Source organism: Zootoca vivipara, chromosome 7 (assembly GCF_963506605.1).
Source record: "Zootoca vivipara chromosome 7, rZooViv1.1, whole genome shotgun sequence".
Lineage (NCBI taxonomy): Eukaryota > Metazoa > Chordata > Lepidosauria > Squamata > Lacertidae > Zootoca > Zootoca vivipara.
This window is the reverse complement of record NC_083282.1, coordinates 49,384,531-49,407,972: the sequence shown is the minus strand read 5'-3', so window position 1 is coordinate 49,407,972 and position 23,442 is coordinate 49,384,531. Positions and strand designations below refer to the sequence as shown.

The window sequence follows — 23,442 nt, the reverse complement described above, 5'->3', positions numbered from 1 at the left end:
CCTGGTATGACATTACTGGGGAAAAGACAAGTGAATTGTTATCACAGAATCAAGATCAACTTAACGCTCAGAGTCTTAAGTCTTGACAGAGTGACTCACTCTCCAGTCAAAACCTCTTGAGTAGACAGGACCATGCCCAGAATGCACAATGGAGAGGGTTGTCTTCAGGGCTTTGTGAGGTTCTTGTTAGCCATCCTTTCAGAATACTGTACAGATATCTGCTGCTGTTCTTACAGACCCACAAGCCAATTGCAGCCCCCTTGGGGGGGAATTCCAAATATTCGTCTGTGGTCCTTTTCCAGGCGTGCGTCATAAATTTAGGGCCTAGCACCACCCATTCAAATTGGGGATATGGACAAGCTCCATGGATAACAAGGCCCCTACTGGAGCTTCCAACCAGCCACACCACTTGGCCAACTACTTCTGAGACTCCCTTCGTTGATGTGAAGCGCTGGGAGTGTGAAAGACTTGTGGCCTGTTGCCAGGGAGTTGGAAGAGATGGGGCAATGGGAGGGGTTTGGGGAAGAAAAGGAAAAGAAAAGAGAAACCTGTAGGGTAAGGAAAGAGAAAAGGGGGGTAACAGATGTGGAGAAACTTGTGACAGTATAGGAGAAGACCAAATGATGGGATGCAGATTTTTTAAAAAATATATAAACACAAAAAATAATGGGCTAGAGCAGGCATCCCCAAACTGCGGCCCTCCAGATGTTTTGGCCTACAGCTCCCATGATACCTAGCTAACAGGACCAGTGGTCAGGGAAGATGGGAATTGTAGTCCAAAACATCTGGAGGGCCGAAGTTCGGGCATGCCTGGGCTAGAGAGAGAAAAAGAAGGGAGAAAATAAGCCTGTTAAGTCAGAAAACAACAAAAAAGGAGCTACGACGAGGGAGAAAAGTGAATTTTTGGGGGGGGGGGATAAAAAGAAGGAGTTAACCCAAGGGTTCTGAGAGATGCGGTGGTGAGAGGAATCCCATGATTTGCTGAAGAGATTATGTTAAAAACCGAAAGAAAATGCTTTCCTGCTGTTAAAAGCAGAGAATTAAAGAGTTAGAAAGGTCCACAAGGGTGATCTTGTCCAAACCCCTACAATGCAGGAATCTTTTGCCCAACACATGGTTCGAACTCATGACACTGATTAAAAGTCTCATGCTCTACCAACTGAGCTATCCCAGCTATGCTATGTTTGGATGTCATGATGATAACACAGCCCTCCTGAGTTACTGAAAATGAAAATGGTCCTGAAAGTGGCTTGAGTTGTGCTTGTCTGCTGTGGTGGAATTGAAGTTTGGGCTTCTACACTCACAATATATGCTGCAAAATCTTGGCTTGTTGCTTCTTCCTCCTCTTCCTCCTCTTCACTGTCACTGTCAATCTCCAGAGAATCTGTCAAAAAAAGGACAAGAGAAAAATATTTCATTCCAGTGACTTGTGGAATGACGCCATAAATTAAAGGGTGATTTGGGGTCTGGGGGTGGAGTGAAGCTATCTTTTATAGCTAGAGATATCTAAGAGAAGAACTGGTTTTATATAATGAAGTGGAGAAGAAGGCACATTGATGCTATGTTCACTTCTTTTCTATGGGCAGTGAAGGTGGAATTACTTCTGCACCATTCAAAATCTGGGCCCAACGCTGCTAACAATGAAATTCTTCATCACCAGTTAGTACTGCAGTGGTCTGAGACCCAAAACAAAACTACTCCATAGAGGCCAGTGGATGCTGGTAGTATAGCCCTTAAACATTTATGAAGCATTAATTGAGCAGGGCACGTGCTTCCTGTTTTATGGTCTCCAGAAAGAGGACAGAGGTTAAGAAAGATAACAGGAAATGCACAATATGGGAGGGTTAACACATGTCGAAGAACAGAAATGGGTCTGGTAAGCTATGCGAGTTGGATTAAGCAGGCAATATGGAGAATGCTGCCGCAGCCACCACCTACTCTAATCTTAAAGGATGAGGGTTTATTAGAAGACACTACCATGGAAGTGGACCAGAGTAAACAGCTCTCTGGGCCACAATGGAGGCAACTCTGATCTGCTAAGAGGAGCTGAACATCCCAAATGCTTCCGTCTCAGAAGCAACAAGCTAAATGTTCAACGTCACAAAGAATAATGTGTTTTAATATGGGATTGCACGGTGGAGAAATCCCATGTGAGCAGGATAAACATCTCGCAGCACACACAAAAGGATATGCTACTCAGGAAGCTCTGAAGCCATATGCAGCTGTACAGGGAAGAGCACATGGTGACAACTGAGCATGGCCTTTGAGGCTTAGGTTTAAAATCAAAGGTGGGGGAGCCATTTCAATGGCTCTGATGTTGTTCAGTTTTGCTGAGGTTTCATCCCATGTTTATGGTCTGCCCCAAACTTTTGGGATAAGGCATATGATATATAAATAAAACAACCTTCTGAGATGGTGCTGAAGCTCGGTTCTTCTATTTTCATATCTGGAAAGTGAAATGAGGCAGATATTGGACTCAGTCTGGACAATTCAAGCTTTTCCAGGGCTGACAAGCAAATCTTTTTCTTTGGGAGATTTTCACACTCCCTCTGTTCTAGTTTGGGGCTCTGAGCAGTTGGCACCTTTCCGGAAAGAAAAGGATCTATATCAGTTCCTTGAATTCCTGTCACCAGGCTGTCATGTGTCTCTTCTTGGGACTGGCTGCCAGTCCAATTATCTGGTTCAAGTCTCTCTCTTTTTGGACTGGCCTTGTTTCCATCTCTGCCTTTGTCTACAACCTCTGAAGCTAAATCAGCCTCAGAAACAGAGCCCCCCAACGTCTTGTCCTCCTCCACTAATGGCTGACGATGTGGATGCCAATATGAGTTCATAGTACGAGAGCCTCCATTTACTCTGGCTGGGAGTAAGCTGTGGGCTTCAGCAGCTGATTTATGAAGTTCTGTAGGTTGACCTGTTGGCAGCTGATCTTCGAAAGACAACAGGTTCTCATCCAGGCTTGGTTGATACGGACCCTTTGCCATCTTATTGTCCTCAGCAGCTAAGTCCAGAATGCCTTTATCTGAAGGAATGAGGAGTTTGGAGGAATCCTGGGGAGACAAAAAAAAGCCAGTTTTCCAAGCAAGCAAGTTGCAGGGCTGTTGCCCATGAGCGTGACAGGAAGTAACATGGAATATGCTCCTGGACAGAGTTGCTAGGTTAATTATCAGCTAGGGAGTGGCCTTGCTAGTCAGCACGAAATGCCTCCAATTCTGAAAAGACATCCATCCCACTCACCTTACGTGCTACTCTGACAGAGGTTGTGCTGCTGGGTGTAGTCATGTCCTTGGAGGGAGGACAGTGCAGCATGCAGTAGAAATTACCTAGGAGTAAAATCAAGATAGCCGTAATCAGGTAGGGTATGTTGCTTGCATTCACCTGACCTGCCAATAAACATCACTGCCAGGGCAATTTCAGATATCTCAAGGAGAATAAAAGCAAATGGCGCAAATGAATCTTGATATGCACTTGCAGGAAGTAGAGACACAATGCAAAGAAAGGCAGCCAGTTTGGATTTCAGAGAAATCAAACAATGTCCCTGTCTGCGCTGACGGCTGTGCCATTCAGGCTCACCAACTGCCTATTCTCAACTCCACTCACCGTCGTCTTCATTGAAGGCGTAGTCCCCCAGGCGCAGTGTCGTCTTGCAGCGGTGACACTTGAAACAGCCGCGGTGGAAGAAGCATCCCTCTGCACTGACTCGCTCCAGGATGTACACACGATCTCCGCAGAAATAGCAGGCATCGCTGCTCCTCATAGAGGAGGTGACAGGGCTCTGCCAAAAGACCAACACCTTTAGGACCACACGTTCCAAGTCATCTTGTGCTTTGGTCTCAAAATGCATGGTTCAACCCAATGAGACACATTAACAAATATCCACAAGTTGTTGGACTACAACTCTCATGATCCCTGAGCTCCGGCTGGGATGAAGGGAGCTGTAATCCAACAACATCTGGGATAGCTGTTGGTCCCCCAACCCTGGTAATGGTAACAGCCCTCTGGCCTCTCTGCCTCCGACATCTAGTGATGACCTCACTCCATCCCGAGTGAGGTAACATATCAGGCAGCATTACATGTTACATTCCAATGCCTTCCTCCAAGAAAACAGCCTCAACAAGACAATGGCTCCAAGGTCCAGCAAGCCATTCCTTTCTGTCAGATAAAAGGGAGGGCTTGAGTCTCGAGAGAAGAGAGCTGCCAGGCTCTCTGCCAGTATGTAACTGCAGCAGATGAATGCAATAAAAATCTTGGTTGTTGCCCAGTGACATCTGGCTTCTTCCAGGCCCACCAGCTGTTTCAGCATGAGAGCTAGCAGCCTGCATCCTGATACACGGAGGGACATTTAGCAGCCACCCTGAGTGTGTGCAAGTGGTCAGCCTTCATAGGCAGCGTCCAACCTCCTTGCAACTGTTATTTGCCTCCAATGTATCCTACCAGCCAGAATTCTGGTGCAACGTTTTGTGTGAAAAGAGAGGAAATCAATGTTTCCTTGGGCACTTAAAAATAAATTTGTGATGGGCCACAGCAAAGTTCAAGTTGGAACTGAGGCAGGGTGGGATTTCCCAAATGACATTTGAGTTCCAATTTTCACAGGTGGAATTTGACCCTTGGGATCAGTCTTTGAACTGCAGTCTTAAAGTTATATTAGTCACCTGGCAGTTGCAGTCAATAAACTGCATGCACTGGATTTCCCATCATGTGTTAAAGGGTCAGAAAATCTACAGTCTCAATAGCAATGACTTGAATAAGGAGGGTTATGGAGTTTCCTTAAATGAAACTCCCTGAAATACACACTGGATTAAAAATGGAATTTTTCAGAAGCAATGAATTTTCAGAAGCAATGAATATCCATTCCCATCACTACTCTGGACCCAGACATATCTAAGGTTAACTTCACACATAACCAGATTCCTGCAATAAAGGCATTTCCATGTAGGAATTCACATAAAACCCAAAATGTAACCATAATGTGTGAAGATGCTGCACTCAAGAGTCCGCCCCCACCCCCTATATATTAATGCAGTGGGAAACTGCAGATGGCTAAAGCTTCCCAGCAGGCAGTGAAATTCCACAGGCGTTTGGTATACTATTATCCACATGCAGATTTCATGGTCATTTTTTCAAGCCAGTGCCTTCCATGTGGAATCGTCATATATGACATCCTCCAAAACTTGTCTAGTACCAATGAACCCCCTAAGTTCAATGACAGCAGAACTTACCCCAGCCTCTTGCTTGGTCTTTTTGCTTTGGTCATCCACTGCAGAGCTTTCCTGCAATCAAAAAGTATGACTTTGGAGCAGCAGAAAAGACAGAAAGCCAAAGACACTTTGCTCCTGCAATAAACGTAACCCCCACTGCCCCCCCCACCCTATGCTTCTTACTAGGGACATCTGAAACTGGGGGGGGGGCTAGAGTGATCTGGGAAGGTATCATACCAGCTGCCAAAGGGCCACTAGCCAGCACAAAAGCCGCAAACACACACACACTGCTGGGAATGTCTGGTGTTGGGCTAGCAATGGCTGCGGAGAGAGACTCACCAGGGCACGTTTACGTGAGAGAGAGAGACTTTTCTGAAGCTTGCTGAGGAAGAGGATAGCTCCCTTGGTACCACGTGTCGACAGAAGCTTCGAACTTTTCTCTTCTGGTTCTGGAGGAGAGAATGCAGTGTTTAGGAATTTGGGAAGCTGCCAGATACTAGCCCATCTAGCTCAGTACTACCTACAATGACTGTGGCAGCAGCTTCCCAGGGTTCCCCGAACTCCCTGGAGTTGCTGCAGATTGAACCTTTGAATGGCCTGGGAAGAGCCCCCAAGGACCAGGGAGAGAGGCCTGGAAACAAGGTTCCCCACTCCCCTTGTGAGGCTCCCCTTGTAGGAGAATCCCCAGGACGGGGTTCCTTGGAACTCTGTACCTGGAGAGTTCTTGAAGGCGTCATAAAACTGGCTCAGGTAGGTGATCAAGCCAAGCCTCTGAGGTTCGGACATCGAAGCCATTTCAGTGCTGGAGAGGACCGGAGGGATCCCTAGCTCTTGCTCTGCCACGTCTAAGGCCAGCTGGTGGTTCCCAATGGGGTCGTTCTGGTTCAGAGCGTTGACGTCTCTGGAGAAGGAAGATACAAAGCCAATGTGACTGACAGGATTTAGCCCAGACTGAGAGAAACTTTAACCAGACACCTGAAGCAGAAGGTGAAGTGGGTGACGGTTTCTTTAAAAACGATAGCAGCACAACTCCCAGCTCATGACAAGGTGCTTGTGTGAAACGGCTGCCATGTGCGTTACTGGGCACCAGGAGGCAGTCACACAAATTACCGTTTCACTTTAAACAAAACAAGAAAACCACACACAGCACTGCTTCCAGTAATGGGGTGTCAGCCAGCAATCCTCCCACCCCCTGTTTTAACAACCTTGCTCCCATCTCATTTCACTATGCAGGGACAGGAAGACTCCCTGCTTCTCTTGATCACCAAAAACAGGCAAATGAAATGTTGCTGCCATCCTGGCAAGACTGTGAAGCAACAGACTCCCAGTTTGGGGAGTCCGTGGCTTTGTGGCCATTAACCCCCTGAAACACCCTCTAGGAATTGAGAAACATGCAGAGACTGCTTTGTGGGTGGGGCGGCGCACCTTTTTCAGACTGAAGACCACACTCCCTTCCCACAGCCTGGGTGGAATGTCCCAATCCCATGGCAGTGGCAGGCAGGGGGACCAGCAGCAAAAGTGGGTAGAGCAATTAGTGAAAATTATATCTTTGTACAGTAGCTGGTTTCTTCACATCTGCACCTCCCTCTCTGACCTCCATCCAGGTAAGTGAGAGGCCTGATCGGATCTCAAGACACATCCCAGCCAGGCATAGGGACTCAAGGAGGGTGCAAAATAAAGGTGTAGGTGAAGAGGAGGTGTCGTGTGGGGAAAGATGGAGAGACCTGGAGAGAGGTGTTTGGCTTCTGGGTCTGAGGTTCCCCATCCCTGCTCTCTGGCAGCATAAACATGAGCAGAGGCATATTTTTAAGCCACATTTATGGCTGCCCTCTCCATGATTGGTAAGAGGGAGGGAGGAAAGGATAGTTGCTGCGGGGAAGAGGCTCGAGAATTGGTACCTTAAGACACATCTAGACCAGCAGGGCAAAAGCTACCTGCAGGCCACAAGGTCTTCCCATGCCTGGCCTAGCTTGTCCCTGACATCTGAAGCTCAGTGGGCTCTCCTGTGGGACCTTTTCTGAAGTAGAACTATATAGAGTGGGAGAGTTCCACTTGCAACACAAAGGCAGCAGCACCATGTGGCGATTTCTAGAGGCAGGGTGGGGGATAGATGCTGAGCTTCCCAAAATGGGAGCAAATCACCAGGTCAGTAACGGAGACCTCTAGGCTGACTAGGTCTGTGGCTCACACACAGAGCTGCTATTCCAGCATCAAATGGCAACTTGCATGTGTGCATGGGCCACCACAGATCAAATCTCTGCATATCACTTTGTACGTAATACCGTACATACATTTCACTGCAGTCCGTTCACACTCTCAGCTGTGTTATAAAGAATTAAGAAATAAAGTGATGTACAGGCATATATGGACTAGCCCTTAATTTAGACCTTTGGGATACACACAGTTTGCTGAGTGTGAGTGTGTGTGATTTAGAAAAAAAGCACCTAGCCACAGAATAAGTTGACCTGCACAACCAATTTAAAACATTTTTTTTCTACAAATGGACAGTATAATCACTCTGGAGTAGCATTTCCTGAGTGGTACAGTAATGGCTAATTGTTATGCCTTTATACAATTTGCCTTTATTGTGCCCACAAGCATTCCCTCCCTCCCGCAAGGCTCACTCACAGAAGATCTGGTCGGAAGTGATGTATGAGGGCACACAGGGCCAGGCCACTTTTCCAGGAGGATGTGAAGTCTTCTACCTTGATGCCACGATAATTTGCTGTATTAGTTTGACACCAGCTAAGCAGCTCCTCATAGGCTCTGTTGGAATCTGGAGAAGGATGAATGAAGGATGATGGCGAGAAGAGAGAGAGAGAAGGAGCAAACCAAGTACATGAAAGAGAGCCACTCGGTCCAATTCCCAAGATGTACCTAGTGACAAGCAGGGATTGGGAACCTTTCGGCCCAATCTTCTTCCACCCCCTCCTCCAGGGGCCAACTCTAATCTTCTGATGGCACGATGGCATCAGGTAACTTGATAGGTGGGCAGTCCAACCCATCTAGCCAAGCTGACACACAGGAAAGGGGTTGGCAAAGCAGCACCCAGCAGGACTGAACCCTCCACTCACCAGCTGATGAGCAGCTCCAGCAATCCATTCCCTGCTTGGGTTACACTTGTGAAGCAACACCAAGCTGGATTGAAAACCGCCTCCCACCACTGACATCACCCAGTGACATCAGATGATGGACAAGTGGGCATGGTTTGGGAGGGGAAATGGCCACAGGAGTCCAACTGGACCCCCTGGCAGACCAAGATTCGCCTGTGGGCCAGTGGTTCTCAACCCCTGGATTATAGGATTTCTGTAATGCACAGAATGTACCTAGTCTGGCAGCATATCAGGGTTTATTGTCTGAACTTTTCCTCCTCCATCAGAGCTCAGAAAAAGGAAAAAACCTAACACATAGCTACCAACAGAGATGAGACTGTGTATGTGCTACTTTAGAATTAGGGCAGATTGCTGTACTCCAAGTCTAACTAAATAGGGAGCTTCAGCCAGCTTTCAAGCTGATGAAATGCGACTGCTTTGCCTAAACCACAGCTCTGTTGTGATAGGAAGAACCACCAAAGTATACTTTGTACTGCTTCCATTAAAAGCAGGACAGCACTGGGCTAGCCTGGCACCACTGACCCTACTCTGATGCCGCACAGGAACCCACAACAATCACATTGCCATCATCTGCACCACTGATTTACACATCAGCATGCAATACATTTGTAACAACATCCTTAGCTTGGAATCCATCAACGCACAGCCTCAAAGCAGAGTGGAAGTGAATCAGAGAAGTCTTCCTAGTAGCTAGCACTTTATTTCTAACTAGGGTGACAGTGAGCGGGCAAGTCACATGATCTCCCCACCTCCCAAAACACACAGTTATTTGCTAACCATCACAAGGGCTATTCCATAAGCAGAGCAAGGCCAAGGGGAACAGACTGGGTCATGGAAAACTATGACAGTGTGGGAGGAAATATGAGAAAACACAGAGAAGAAACAAGAGAGCTGTAATTTAAAGAGGGAAGGGAGAGCCAGAGGGACAGAGAAATGTACACACACATAAGAGAAGGCAGAAAAACAGTTCAGGAAATGCAGAGCGATCTGTGGCATTTTTAGTTTATTTCATAGAAAGCTGAAAAGGAAAATGCTACAATTGGAGCAAAATGTAATAGAGAAACACTCTCTCCATTGTTTAAGAACTGGGCAGCAGGGGATCCCCCCCCCACACACAGAAGTGATAGTTTGGGAGTAAGAGATAGTGAGAATGTGTGTTTTTCTCCTGGGAGTTGAACAGAGGGTGCCTATACAGTAGGCAGAAATGTTTCAGCATTGTTAGTTTGTTGGAGGCAGAAGCTTTTACACCCAAGTTTACACCAGAATAAAAGGGAATTTCACTGTGGAAAGATTTGGATCATCTTTCTCCAGGGGACCTTGGCATGCCTGCAGTGCAGCAAAAATACGGCAAGGCCTTAGTTCTGGGCTTCTCGCCAACCAAGAGGCAAACCAGCCCCAAGACAAGCCAGCCATGTTGCACAGAGCTAACCAAGTTAGAGTCCAGAGTCAACTGGTTGGCTGACTATAATAGACCAAAGTTTCCTCAACCCTATTAAGACAACTGGATTCTGCTACTCTGTTCCTAAGGTGTATGCTGTGTGCTTAGTATTATTAATTATTATTATTATTATTATTATTATTATATTAATATTATTATTAATTATTATTATTAATTATTTATACCCCGCCACTTTGGGTGGCTTCCAACAAATACCAAAATGAAGAGAACAAAAACCCAGCAAAAAAAAAGAAAAGGGTCTTATATATACTAGTAACAATCTGCTGGCATTGACTTGTGAACTCTATGCATTATGCCAAAACACTGCATGAACTTAATGATGAACTTAACACTGATTCCTGTCTCTCTTAAGAAAACCTGGCTTCGGAGACTATTTTGCAAATAACAGACCATTGAGCAAAGCCAGACAAACATCTGTCTGGGATGCTGCAGGCAGTGGGTCTCCTGTTCCAGACTCAACTGAGTCTCTCCCAATTTTATGTTTAATCTATGTGCAGAGTGGTGTTGATTCTGCACATGCAGAACTGAGTATCTCCAGAATCTCAAGCCTCATTATTTCAAAACAGGACATTTCCAGCCTTTATGGAGGCAAAGGAAGGTTTGAAAATGTGTCAGCAATGTCTGGATGGTAAGATGGTAATAGTGGAACAGACTACCTTGGAAGGTGGTGGAGGTTTTAAAACAGAGGTTGGATGACCATCAGTCAGGGATTCCTGATGCGATGCAATGTGATTCCTACATTGCAGGGGTCTGGAATAGATTACTAGAACTGGACTTCTGGTGGGCAGGAGGCAGTTATGGTGCCTTGCCCATAACTTGCAAAAGTGGAACTCGCAAAACAGCTAAATATATGCACATTGCTTCGTTTTATTAATGCGTAGAAGCCACCCTTTTCAGCTTTCATTGTCACATAATCTTGATTTGTTTTGTTATTAGCAAAGGCAACATTGTCTTGTCTATGGAGAACCAGGAACAGTCTGTTAGAGTGATTGCTTGGGATCACTATTCCACATCCCAGTCTGAGAGACAGCAATATTGACCCAAATATATGCTGTTTGGGGGGGTAAAGCAGAGCCCTAGTGAAGGAACAGCAAGCAGAGATGTAATATGGGTAGATAAACAGAAGAGGAGGATCTGCTCTTTGCTGCAGAGAAATCCAATTCATCTAAAAAGAGAGAACTGCGAGAATGAACAAGTGTGGAGGGGTCTGGTACTTGTTTTCAGGTGGATCCATGCAACCAGTAGCCAGGGGAGAACGTGACCCACACTTGCCTTTGCCGACTATCTCGGGGCTGCCACGGCTTCTTCCTTTCTTCATATCCATTTCAATTTCTCCTGTCACATACAGATTGCGAACCTGAAAGCAGGTGCACCCAGTTAATTTCCTATCACTGACCACAGCTTGGATCCAGAACAGGACCCAGCTAATTCCCCCAGGACTGCAGCTGCCCAAACAATTCCTATGTGGCCCTTATCGCACCAGCTTGAAAAAAAACACCACACCCCATTACTCAGCAAAGAACAGCCTTCAGTGCCAGAACAGCACAAAAGGACGTCTTGCTGGGGAGTCTCTTCTCCAAGGCCTATTGCAGCGGATGCCAGTGTTCTTATACATTTCTGTTACTTTCGGAACATGTATGTGGCATGGTGCCAGTGTTTAAAAGCTGCAAAGAAGAGTGCATGGAGCAAAGAGAATAACCAGAAAACTCCCAAGGAAGAGGAGGAGATATTGTGTTCTTCTCCACCCCCCTATATGTATAGCGATACCTGAGAGGCCTTGATGGCTTGGAGGTTGATGTTTCGGTACCGCGTGGTAGGATCTATGCTGTACTGACTGATGTTCTTGTTGGTGTTGTCAGGTGAGGTCTGCGACAGCTGCTGATATATGCTCTCCCTGTGTGGAGATTAAGCAGGAATGTCCCCCTCTTAATCCCTCAGCACCAAAACACATTGTGTGTACATGGCACTCACAGTCTTCAGCATTCAGGAGCCTTCAGGCAAAAGAGGAAGATCGACATGCTCTCACCCTTCTCATCTTCACAGCACTCCCTCCTCACCCCTTGCCTGGGTCTGTGGCGTGAGCAGCATCAACAAGTTCTCCTGTGCTCTCAGATTCCCACTACATCAGACAGTTACGCCCATTCCTGTCCCCCATTCCATGCTCCAGGTCAGTTACACACGGCCCTGCAGTCTCCTAGATGATGCTGAAAACTTCCTGAGGCTGGACAGTAGAACAGAAATGGGCTCCACCAGCTCGCTCACTTGCCTATGTGCAGTTCCTGGTGTCTTATGGCTACCAGGGTAGTTCTTAAAAGAGTGGACAAGAGAGCATGAAGCAGAAGCCCCTTCAGAAAAGACTGTCTATGTATGGTTAAGATTCTGGAGCACTACTTCTAGGCAAAATAGGCAGTCCTGGCTTACTGTATCAATATCTCTCCTCCCTACATTGAACGCATAACCTGAAACATCTATAGACTTCAAGATACCACCACTGCCGCCAGTCACCCCACCATCGCTGTGGGCAGAGAATGCCCCTTCTCAGAGTGCTCACCTCTCAGCCAGCACATCCAAAGGGGGCATCCCCGAGGCCCATCTTTTCACCATCCAGGCAGCATCGAAAGCTGCCAGGAACCCTCTGCCCACACCAGTGCCCAAAGGCCAGAATGGCTGGGAAAGAAAAAGAGAGAGAGAGAGAACAAAGAGATGTTTTGGGGTCTCTTAGCAAAATGAGTCAATGACATATAGCAGACATTGGCCAGTAGCTCAGCTGCATCAAAAACGCAACAGGAAATTGGGATTCCAGGATGATTCTGGAAGTCATGGTTAATTCACAGTGGCATGTTGTTTTGGCAAATGTGTGCACTAAGGGGGCTCTCTCTCCCCACTCACACCAAATGTCAGCTGGCTGGCTCTGTTTTGCCAAATAAAGGGGACTGCATAGTGAAGTGAATTAGTGCAAAGGATAAAGTGCTAGATCAGAGACAGCAGGTTTCCCAGGTGTTGGATAAACCCTCCAAGCTAGACAAACAGAAGGGCAGGATTATTAAAATAAAAACTAACAAAAAAATCCAGTGCATATTGTCCCCGGCCAAAGGTTAACCTCAAGCCTCACAAAATCCAGAAACAGATTTGCCTTCAGGCCCAGATAGTCAAGTAACATTGCTCCCTGCTAAGTCCAGGTGAAAGACAGTCTGTCTGAGAAACATGCAGATTTAAAACAAGATAGCAGGCTGCTTAGCTCCCATCCTTTAAAGAACATTTCAACTTTCAACACATTTTCTGCAGCGGTTCACATGGAAGAGGGAAGTGGTTTTTCTAATCGGTACAGCATTATTTACTGTAATGCAAGTTTATAAATACTCATAGAAATCAATGGGAATGAAAGCTGAGTCACAGTGTCAGAAAAATCCCAAAGTAAAGCAGTGAAGAGATTATATATTTGAATGCTCCCCTGTGTAAAACAGTAACAACAAACTTCCCACAAATTGTTTAAGCCTACATTTGCCAACTGGCAGCAATTTTTTTAAAGACAAGGGCGCTTTTAACAAAACACTCTCCAGTTCTGAACCAGTTAAAAAAAAAAGGTAAAGGACCCCTGGGCGGCTAAGTTCAGTCAAAGGCAACTATGGGGTGCATGCTCATCTCACTTCAGGCCAAGGGAGACAGCATTTGTTCCCAGATAACTTTCCAGCTCATGTGGCCAGCATGACTAAATTGCTTCTGGTGCAACGGAACACCGTGACGGAAGCCAGAGCGCATGGAAATGCCATTTACCTTCCTGCCACAGCGGTACCTATTTATATACTTGCACTAGTATACTTTCGAACTGCTAGGTTGGCAGAAGCTGGGAGAGAGCAACAGGAGCTCACCCCATTGCACGGATTTGAACAGCCGACCTTCCAATCAGCAAGCCCAAGAGGCTCAGTGGTTTAGACCACAGCGCCACCTGCTCCCCACTGAACCAGTACAATTTCAAGGCATTCTGTTTCCGTGTATCTGAAGAAGTGTGCATGCACACGAAAGCTCATACCAATAACAAACTTAGTTGGTCTCTAAGGTGCTACCGGAAGGAATGTTTTTATTTTGTTTCGACTACGGCAGACCAACACGGCTACCTACCTGTAACTAATCTCAAGGCAGTGTGCCATGTGATTTTTCTGAACGAGTAGGTCAGCTCACATGAGAAGATAAGTGAATGAGAACTGCAACTGAGGATGGTTGAGAAGCACCACCACCACACCCACACTCCCATTGTGAAAAGGACTCTGTCCATATGCTTGTTGTGGTTTCATTATGGGGACACTTACCTCCACCAGGCAGTCCCCCACCAATCCAATGAGCAGCTTGGCGCCATTGCAGTCACGCACCAGAGCTGCGTTGTCTGAGCGGCTCATGCAAGTGAAGTCGAACATGTCAACATCTGGGCGGCTGCGGTGGTTCAGTGCAAACTGCAAATCAGGCAGCTGGTAATTGGTGGAGAAGTTGGCAGCTTCCTTGGCATAAGCAAGAAGAGCTTCTTGGTTCACATTCTCTGGAGACAGCAGGCTCTCTACGTCTGACTTGTCCTAGAAATGAATGGAGACCAAGATATCTTCCACAGCAATAGTAAACAAATCTTGTTGGAATGTTGCAGAGTTCAAGATTATGGGTGTGTCAATCAGCTCTCAGCCTGGCAGGATCTTTCACCTCCAAAGCATGTGAATTCAAAAGATGGTTTGGGGTCATCATCCCCTCCCACATGGTACTTGCAGGAGCTTCTGTCTCCATACGTACATTTAAGATAACTCCTTTTTTCAGCAGGCTCTGCTTCTTGGCTGTCATGACGAAGTAGTGAGTGTCGTCTTTATAGTAGACAATGTTTTCCAAGTCAATGCCTAGAATTGTTCAAACACAAGCAGAAGGTTAAAGGCCTAGCGCTACGCAAAGGTTCCATCAGTACAAGGACTTCTGCTTGGGCAAAGAAATGTTCTTCCGCCCTCTCCTCCCCCTGTGCCCCTAAATCTGTTCCAGGGGTTCCCCCAACACTCTGGTGTAGATTTGGAAAAGACGCAGGACACGCACACAGCGGGGAGAAGAGGAGGGAATTTCCATTGCACAAGAGGAAAGCTTTCTGCTGATGTAACATGGTACTTTGTACTACATTGGATACATGTAAGATGGCTTACATGGCTTTAAATTCATGGGAGCCTATCAATAGTTACTAGTCATGATAGCTGCTGTGAGGGATCCCCAGTTTCCCACCCCTCACTGCTTTAACAACAGAGGCTCTCCCTGTGCTTCTCTACAAACAGGAGAAAAACCTCCAGTGTCCAAATTGGACTCGTCTCCAGAGTACCTCAGGCACTGCGTTCGAAACCTATTGCCACCAGTGGGGTCTCCCTCCCTGGGATCCCTACTGCTACAAGGTGCCTCTCCCTTAGGCAACTATGTGGCTCCTTTGGCTTCGCTAACCAGCCCTTTGTATGACAGGAGAAAAAGCAAACAGTTTCCTCTTCCACAGGAAAGCTTTGTTCTCTCCTCTTTGTCACACCTCTGAAGGTACTGAGACACTGCCAAGTCAGTGAACATTTAAGCACATTTAACTTTATTATTTAACTTATAAACATGAATTTCTTTGGTTCTTAAAAGCACATATCTTCTTTTTATATAACACAGACTTGTTAATACAGCTCCTGCATCCCTCTCTGACACTCTACTCTCAACTGCCAACTCCCAACTGCCATTTTTAATGTCATCTAGCTCCGCCTCCCAGGGAACACCTGCCTATAATGGGAGTAATAGATTAACCCATGATGAACTGGAATCATCATCAGGCACTATTCCGCCACAACTGCATGTTGCTTTCAAGACCCGAGGCAGCGTGTCTCTAAATACTAATTGCTGGGGAACCACAGTCGGGGAGGCCGGCCATTGCCCTCAGAATCGGTGTGCAGGCTTCCCAAAGGCATCTGTTTGGCCACTGTAAAAAAGCAAGATTTTTGAAAAAGCAGGTCTTTGGTTTGATCCAACAGAGCTATTCCTTTGTGCTCACAGAGCTTTATATAGTTGGCACTTGAGGAAACAAATATTCTATCTGCCAAAAATCCCATGCCAAGAAAGCCTGATTTGTTAAGCTACCCAAACAAGCAGATTTACATAATTTATTCAGCTTCTATTGGAATGTATCCAAAATGGCAAGGATCCAGGACTGGTCAAAAAGGTATTTGAGACAGGTTGACCCTTTTTCATTTGTTGTGTGGGCTTCCCTGTTTTCTCTCACTGCAAACTACAGAATGACATAGATTTTATTGAAGGCACAAGGGGAAAGTGTCATTAACTGTATGTAGGTAGTAAGAAACATCTGCCCCAGACCTGTTTTGTTGTAGAGGTTTTGGAAGAATTTCTGGTTATAGATGCGAGCCACTCCGCTGATCTCGGCCACCTCCACCTCAGCCCTGCTGTGGTGATTAACGAAGTTGGTGGTGATGCCAATGGCCAATTTCCCACGGGTCTCCTTCCGCTTAAAGCCTGGAGATAAACACACAAAGAGCACTAGTCCTGAAGGAAAGGAAAGGGTTGGCAGATCGTGAAAGAACTAGGGAAAGGATAGAAGAGCAGAACAAGGGGCCTGCTCCCTCATCTGAAATATGGTAACACCCCAAAAGTGTCCAGACTAGCCACTGTATTGTCAGTAGTGGAGTAGCCAATGCCAAGCCCCAACTCCATTGAATATCAAGATCTCTGAAGAGCTGCAATGGTATTTACCAGCTCTCAAGGATACATCATGAGGAATTCTAATTGAACGTTGCGAGAAAGCTCAGCATCATGGCAGGATGGCAATTGTACTCAGTTATTACGATCTGAAATGCTGGCAGCATTTCACGAAAACCAAATTGGGTCTCTCTGTTTGGGGAATTGTGGGCAGGGCTTGAAAAATACTGCAGCACTCCTATAAAGGTGTGGGAAATGAAAGGAGAGGGGCAAGGAAATACTGGAGTGGAGTGGCAGGTCAGCTCTGAAAATGGTCTGGGCAAGCCCCAGTAAAAGATACCACCAGAGCCAGCTTCCTGGTGCCAAAGCATCTACAGAGAATGTTCCCTCTCCCTTTGCTTTGCTTTTCATCTCCTCTCCTGCCCCAAGGCAAGATGCCTTTCAGATTTTTTTTTATGACCCAAGCAATTATCAATGGCTGGCGTTGTGGTAGGCTGGGCAGCTGCTCTTGCCGACGCACCTAAAGCCCTCTTGAGGATCCCTTGATTTGGTATTGGGAGAGATCAGGAGAAGCAGAGCAGATGAAAGCAAAACCTTAAGTCGAAATAATAACTAAAAAAATGTTCAGTAGCACCACAGAGACCAACTAAGTTTGTTCTGGGTACAGTATAAGCTTTCGTGTGCATGCACACTTCTTCAGATACCTGCATGCACACAAAAGATTATACCCAGAACAAACTTAGTTGGTCTCTAAGGTGCTACTGGACTTTTTTTTTTTTTTTGACTGCATCAGACCAACATGGCTACCTACCTGAATCCAAAACCTTAAGTGTCAAACTCATGGCCTCTAGGCTAACTCCCCAACTGACGAAGTGAAAAACAGTACATCCATTTAAACACACACAAAAAGAGGCAATTTCAGTTTACTCTACTTCACTCAGCTTGCAGATTTCAGGGCAAATATTAATACTGTACAAACATTTCCCCAAATAACCAAAAATATAGGAAAGCAGGGTTCCCTTGAATTCTGAGTGTCATAAAAGCTGGGGTTTGGGGAAGTGTCTACCATCCCCCAAATCTGCAATAATGCTTTGGCCTTCCACTTGGCTAGGCACCATATCTACAAACTGGACTGCATCTGCACTGAGATGCCCTGTTTGTTCCTAGAAAACTTGTAGCTTTGCCCTTTATTCTATCTGCTGGAGGTGCTCAGTAGAGGGGAAGGGGGGAACCTGCTCATCACAAGGCCAGAGGCACAAGTTTCCTGAAGTGTTGAGGAGAGATGTGATTAGAGGCCTAAGGAGCTGTTGAGAAGACACCTGGAGCACCAAAAACACCAAAGTAAATTCTCCCACAATTTTGACCAAAGGCCTTTATGCTTACCTTCTGGCACAAACCTGCCACCGCCGGCAGAGATGAGAACGTCAAATTCACACTGGTTCAGGAGAGACGAAGGAGGATGTAGGATTGCTCTCCAGCCACTGACTGCAATAACAGAGGGTGGAATCATCAGGATCCCTGTTGCAAAGTCTGCCAAATCCACCAGACCCTTCCCCAGACTTCCATGTTTATAAAGAAAGCAGGAACAAAGCAGGAGAAGCTGCAGGTCTCTGTCTTAAAAGCAACCCAATCCTGTCTTGGAATGTGTTAAGGGCACCATAACGTCCTGGTCTGAAACTCAAGAACTGCATCTGTTCACAATTTTGGAGATGGGATTGCCTTTGTGGAGGGACCCATAGCCGTTTGTCAAAAGATGACACCCATGAAAATGTAACAGCTTGACCAAGACGTGCCTCAGAGCCATGTGTTGTGAGTAATGTGAGAACCATGAGCATTTTTTTTTGCAGGGTGTGTCTAATGGCTTGGTTTCTTTCTGGTTTTGCTTCTATGGCAAAGTAAGGGGGAAATGAACATTTGAAAGTGGAGGCAGAACAGAAAACAAACTCATCCATGAAACAGTTTTTCACTGTGATGTTCTGAGCTACCTTCTTGCCTGCAGAAACAAGTGGCGTGGGAGGGGTGTGGATTGGTGCATTGCCCTTAAGGACTCCAAAGGCTTGGGACTTTTGTCGTTCTTACCTTGTCCATCTGAATTTGCTGCAGGTGGAACGAGCCCCTTAAACTGCACATTGATGTGAACCTGAACCCCCAAGAGTAAGGCAACTTTCAGCAGGATCAGCTGCAGCTGGCGGATGCCTGCAAGGCAGAGGAGAGGATTAGCAGAGTTGGTCCAATTAAACAAACAAACAAGCCTATCTGTGCCCATTTCAAAGTTGCTCTCAGGCAACCCCAGCTCCACCTTCCAGCCACCTGTTCTTTCAATATCAGAAAGAAGCCTGTTCCATGTCATGGGGTTGGAAAATCATGGGCTTCCCCAGCTTCAACAAGAGGGATACTGAGCCCCAAAGAGCTATTGAATATGTCACCTTGGAGCGTTTTCTAGAAGCAGGCTGGGAGGAGGAGTGTGCAACAAGCTAAACTCCAATAAGCCAATAGTGTTGAAGTGAAAGCAAAGCTCAAAAGACAGGAATGATCGTTAAAGTCAGCTAATTCCTCTGCCACACTGGCAATTTGACCAATTTATTTATTTACACAATTTATTAATTTATTTGAAACACTGATCCAATGCTGTTCTTTCTAAATTGATGCCACCTTGATATACAGTTACTTTCTTGATGTACAGTTTAATTTGGGTACCCATTGCAGTTCCATCAGTGAAACACATCCCTCCTTATGAGACACACCATAGAATCATAGAACTGGAAGGGACCATGAGGGTCAACTAGTCCAACCCCCTGAAATGCAGGAATCTTTTTGCTCAATGTGGGGCTCGAACTCACAACCCTGAGATTAAAGCCTTACTAGAGCTATCTAGTAAGAACCAATTCCTGAGAATGCCCTTTCGAAAGCAGAAATGCAACATTTTGCAGTAAATGTTCAGTTTACATAGGGATGCTGGACCTTTCAATGCACTTTTAAATGACTTTTTCAGTAAACATTTTCTAGACCAAGCCATTATTATTATTATTATTATTATTATTATTATTATTATTATTATTCCATCGTACTCACTCCCACCACTACTAGCTCCCTTTTGCTGGCAATGCTGGTTTCTCGCCAGGGTTCCATGATGTTGGAGATACTTTCCCTGCCCTGGTCCGTTCTGTATTACTTACTGATGTGATCCAAGGAGCCTGTGCAGAAGTGGCCATAGAATTTCTTAGCTCCCAGAGCCCGCAGGTCTTGGATGCTGAAAGGCCAAAGGTGCAGCACATTGTTCCGGGAAAAGGAGTCTCTCTTCTCCACCACCACCACGTGGGCTCCAAGGAAGGCCAGTTCAATCGCCGAGCGGAGGCCACAAGGGCCTGCCCCAATAATCAGGCACTGCAGAAAGAATTATCACTGGGTGGTAAGTTTATAAAGTGGTGCCATAAAAGGAGACAGTGCTTACACTTGGAAGCTGCCGTGGCCGCAGCCTCTGGGGCACAGGCAGGCAACAGACATCAATAAGAGTGACTGTGAGCTTGGCATTATGTCAAAAGAGCAGGCGGGGACAATGCTACATTTCAGAGACAAAGGAAGACCCAGGAGCCTCTCTGCAGTTAACTGCTTTTTGCCATTGCCGTGGTCACTACTATAAACAGCTTCCTCATGGATTTTTTTTAAAAAACCTGTTTTAGCAAGGAACTTAAGTATGGCGAACCCACACAGAGTGACTTGTCTCAGTCTCCATCAGCAAAGCAGCCGTTCAATCACATGAGTGGACAGTCAGAATTTGAATCATGCTTTGTTGCAACAGATCCAGCCATACAGGAAGTTCTTAACCATCCACCAAGATTTTTGCAACAGATGTTGACACTTCAAACCACCTAAGGCCCGATGCTGCCCATCTTGCCTGTACACCCCAACAAGTCACTGCAGATCCAAACATTATTTTTGCAGGGCATTCCGAGATCTGCTACATACTTCTGAGCCCTACTCTCAGAGCATAGGTTTAAGGCTTATCTTGGCAATCACCTCAAGCTGCGCTGCTTAGCCTCCATTCAAAGACAATTTGAATCCATGGGGTTGGAAGGAAGACAGCCCTTGCTCCAAGCATCCTTGGCAGCTGCCAAAGGTCAACCCCATTCCTGCCAGTGTTCCCCCTCCCTTAAAAAGAAATTCAGCCTTATGCTCCTAGCCACAACATTGCAATCTCCCACAAGATGGCATAGCTTTGTTCCAGGACAGGGCACTGTGGGAAGTTCAATCAACTACTAGGCCTAGCTGCCCAGCAAAGGCTCAGAGAGCTTCTCAGGGCCCCTTGCCATCCAATGCTTTGAGCTGCCACTAAGTAAGCCCAGCAAGGCCCTCCAGAGTTCCCTTTGTCTCCAGTTCTTTCAAACTTGGAGCCAGCCCTGGACAGAGTAGAGAGTCACAAAGTGACATGGGCCCAAGGGTCACTCATCATCAGTGGCGATGTTCAACAACCGCAGTCCAGACTGTTCAGCACTTCACATTCCCAAAGCTCCACAAGCTCAGCAAAGAGTCATGTTTTCCCAGCAACAACCTGTTGTTGCTTAAGTGCAAGGAAGATGTTAAGTGTTTCTGAAACAGAAGCTCGCTCCCAAGGGAAGACAATTAGGAAACAATACAAAGTACCAATTTACCATTCAGCAGGCTTTTCTGTCCCATGGTTACTTAGCCATATGATTTAGCACAAGGAAAGAACATTTAATCCCCCTGCAACACATTCTTACGTGTGGTAACAGTCGGAGTCTCGACCGCAAGGGCTCCCTGCATTTCTCAAATGGCTGGATTGTCAATTATATTAGGCATCCCTGGGTGTGATGTTAAGCTGGGAAGGTGGTTCTCCTGAGCTACAGGGTTTCATGGGCAGAATCTTTTAACAGAGCTCCTTTGGGAGGAAGGGTGGGATAGAAATTTAATAAATAAAAATATATATAAAGGAATGGCTTCTCTTCTCTTTTTTTTCTTTCCTTCAGCTTTCACAATTCCAAGTGTTTACATATTTTGAAAGATTTGCACGACACTGTCTTTCTCAATTTTTCCTTTTAATTTTAATTTACGTTTTGTTGTTTTGAGGTTTTGCGAAGAAACCATACTGAGTCATCTCCGTTTGCTTATGTGCCTTGTGATGATCGGTTTGTTGGTGACGATGCAATTAAATCTTGGTTTTAATGTTTAAAGTGAACTTTGAAAGGGTTCTTCAGGAGCACAATTGCCTACACATTTGGAAATCAATGGAAACCCAACCATTATCAGTGCGAGTTATCTTTTAGGATAACAGGAATACAATAGATGATCTACTTCTGTAAAGGAAGAACTAGGAAGCAATGATAAAACACTGTAGCAATGCATGTAGGAGTAGGCAGAACTAATGTTTACATTACGTATAGCAACAAATCAGGAATTGGAGGTAGAGGTACAGCAACTACGGAATACAAAAAATAAGCCAGATATGATCACCTGTCCTGGACACATGTTTAGCACACATTGAAGAAATAGGCCTGCTTCAGCATCTGGGAAACATGGGAAGATGGTCCTTGGTATTGGCCACCAGGGGAGAGGCCTGGAATGTCCAGCATCTCATGTGATGACCATTAAGTAGACAAGGGCTGCAGATTCTTCAGACCATGCACCAAACCTGGTCCACCAGGTGTTCCTATTTGGCCCACACGGCCATTTTTCTAAAACCACTTGCACCTGCCCCACATCTGATGTCATTTGTGACATCAGGTGTGATTCAGGTAGAGACACAGCTGCAAAAAACAGGACTGAACTCCTGGCACATCAGCTGATGCATAGAGGGTTCAATCCTCCTTTGTGTAGTATCTCCCCCAGTGGGCAAACATTGGCAGGTGGACAGCACAAATGACCTGTCAAAAGTTGGCCCCTCAGGGTGGAGGAGATAAAGATGTGGCCCGCCAGGCCGAAAAGGTTCCCCCAACCCTGAAGTAGGCTATTCTCTGCAGCATAGCAACCACAGTTCTGCCACCTTACCTTGGTGTTGGCGCATGCTGTCCCCTGATCATAGTCTTTGTGCCCGGCCTTCTTGTCTAGCTTGGTCCACAAAGCCTTGGCACTCCAGTAGTTGAGACAAGACTTGAGTTTGTGATAGAACTGGAGCTGGCCAGTATGCTCCAGGCCCAGGTGTCTGCAAAGCGCCTCAAAACTTCCCAGCACCTCTTTGCACTGCTTGGCACGGAGAAAAGTGTCAAAGAGCGAATGAGACAGATTGGACTGCTCCCCATTCTGCCGGCTCATCCTCCTGGGAACTCAGGGGCAAAGAAGAAGCCTGGAAAAGAAAGAAAGCAACAGGTAAGCATCGACAGCTCCTGCTCTTTGGAGAGATCAGGAATTTGGCATTGCAAGGCAACACCTAACAGCAAGACATAACTCATTGCTTCCAGCTGTTCCCCCTTGGGAGATGGAGGGGAATGCAACATACCTATCTGTTTACACCCATATGCAGCCTTATATATAGGTCCTGTTCAGGAGAAGGATTATGTCTGAACTCAAGACATGCTGAGGCTTAGGCATGAGAGCAGATCTCAATACAGAAAGTCATCTTTATTAGAGTTATGCATGCACTATGAGCAGATGCAGAAGTCTGGAGGCAATGTATCTTGTATGAGCTATTCTAGGGGTGGGGGAACTCTTTGGCCTGGCAGGCCATCTTCCTGTACTCCATGGCCCAACTTAATAGATGCAAGAGAAATAGCGAGCACACCAGCTGATTTACAAGTGGGCGTGATTTGGGGGAAATGGCCCCACAGGCCAAACTGGACCCCCTACCTAGCCAATATTGGCCCACGACCTAGAAGTTCCCCACCCCTGAGTTATAACAACATCTCTAGAGGTCAGATAATGTTAAACTGTGATAGGTATATTGTTGTTGTCGTTTAGTCGTGTCCGACTCTTCATGACCCCATGGACCAGGCACTCCTGTCTTCCACTGCCTCCTGCAGGGAGGTATATACAG

General features: G+C 46.2%; 1 protein-coding gene across 1 annotated transcript in view; it reads right to left on the bottom strand.

Moving 5' to 3' along the window:
• Positions 1-23,442, bottom strand: part of LOC118088166 (F-actin-monooxygenase MICAL1) — a 44,474-nt gene that overhangs the window by 6,963 nt on the left and 14,069 nt on the right. Inside the window, exons 2-19 of the mRNA XM_035121439.2 lie at positions 22,461-22,755; positions 19,634-19,841; positions 18,537-18,653; positions 17,841-17,942; positions 16,119-16,274; positions 14,541-14,641; positions 14,075-14,332; positions 12,319-12,434; positions 11,535-11,661; positions 11,040-11,124; positions 7,824-7,971; positions 5,909-6,096; positions 5,535-5,644; positions 5,217-5,267; positions 3,598-3,772; positions 3,235-3,320; positions 2,405-3,047; positions 1,305-1,384 (exon numbers count right to left, since the gene is read on the bottom strand). Coding sequence (XP_034977330.1) covers positions 1,305-1,384; positions 2,405-3,047; positions 3,235-3,320; positions 3,598-3,772; positions 5,217-5,267; positions 5,535-5,644; positions 5,909-6,096; positions 7,824-7,971; positions 11,040-11,124; positions 11,535-11,661; positions 12,319-12,434; positions 14,075-14,332; positions 14,541-14,641; positions 16,119-16,274; positions 17,841-17,942; positions 18,537-18,653; positions 19,634-19,841; positions 22,461-22,724 — 3,015 coding nt within the window. The 5' untranslated portion in view covers positions 22,725-22,755. The remainder of the gene's footprint in view (positions 1-1,304; positions 1,385-2,404; positions 3,048-3,234; positions 3,321-3,597; positions 3,773-5,216; positions 5,268-5,534; positions 5,645-5,908; positions 6,097-7,823; positions 7,972-11,039; positions 11,125-11,534; positions 11,662-12,318; positions 12,435-14,074; positions 14,333-14,540; positions 14,642-16,118; positions 16,275-17,840; positions 17,943-18,536; positions 18,654-19,633; positions 19,842-22,460; positions 22,756-23,442) is intronic.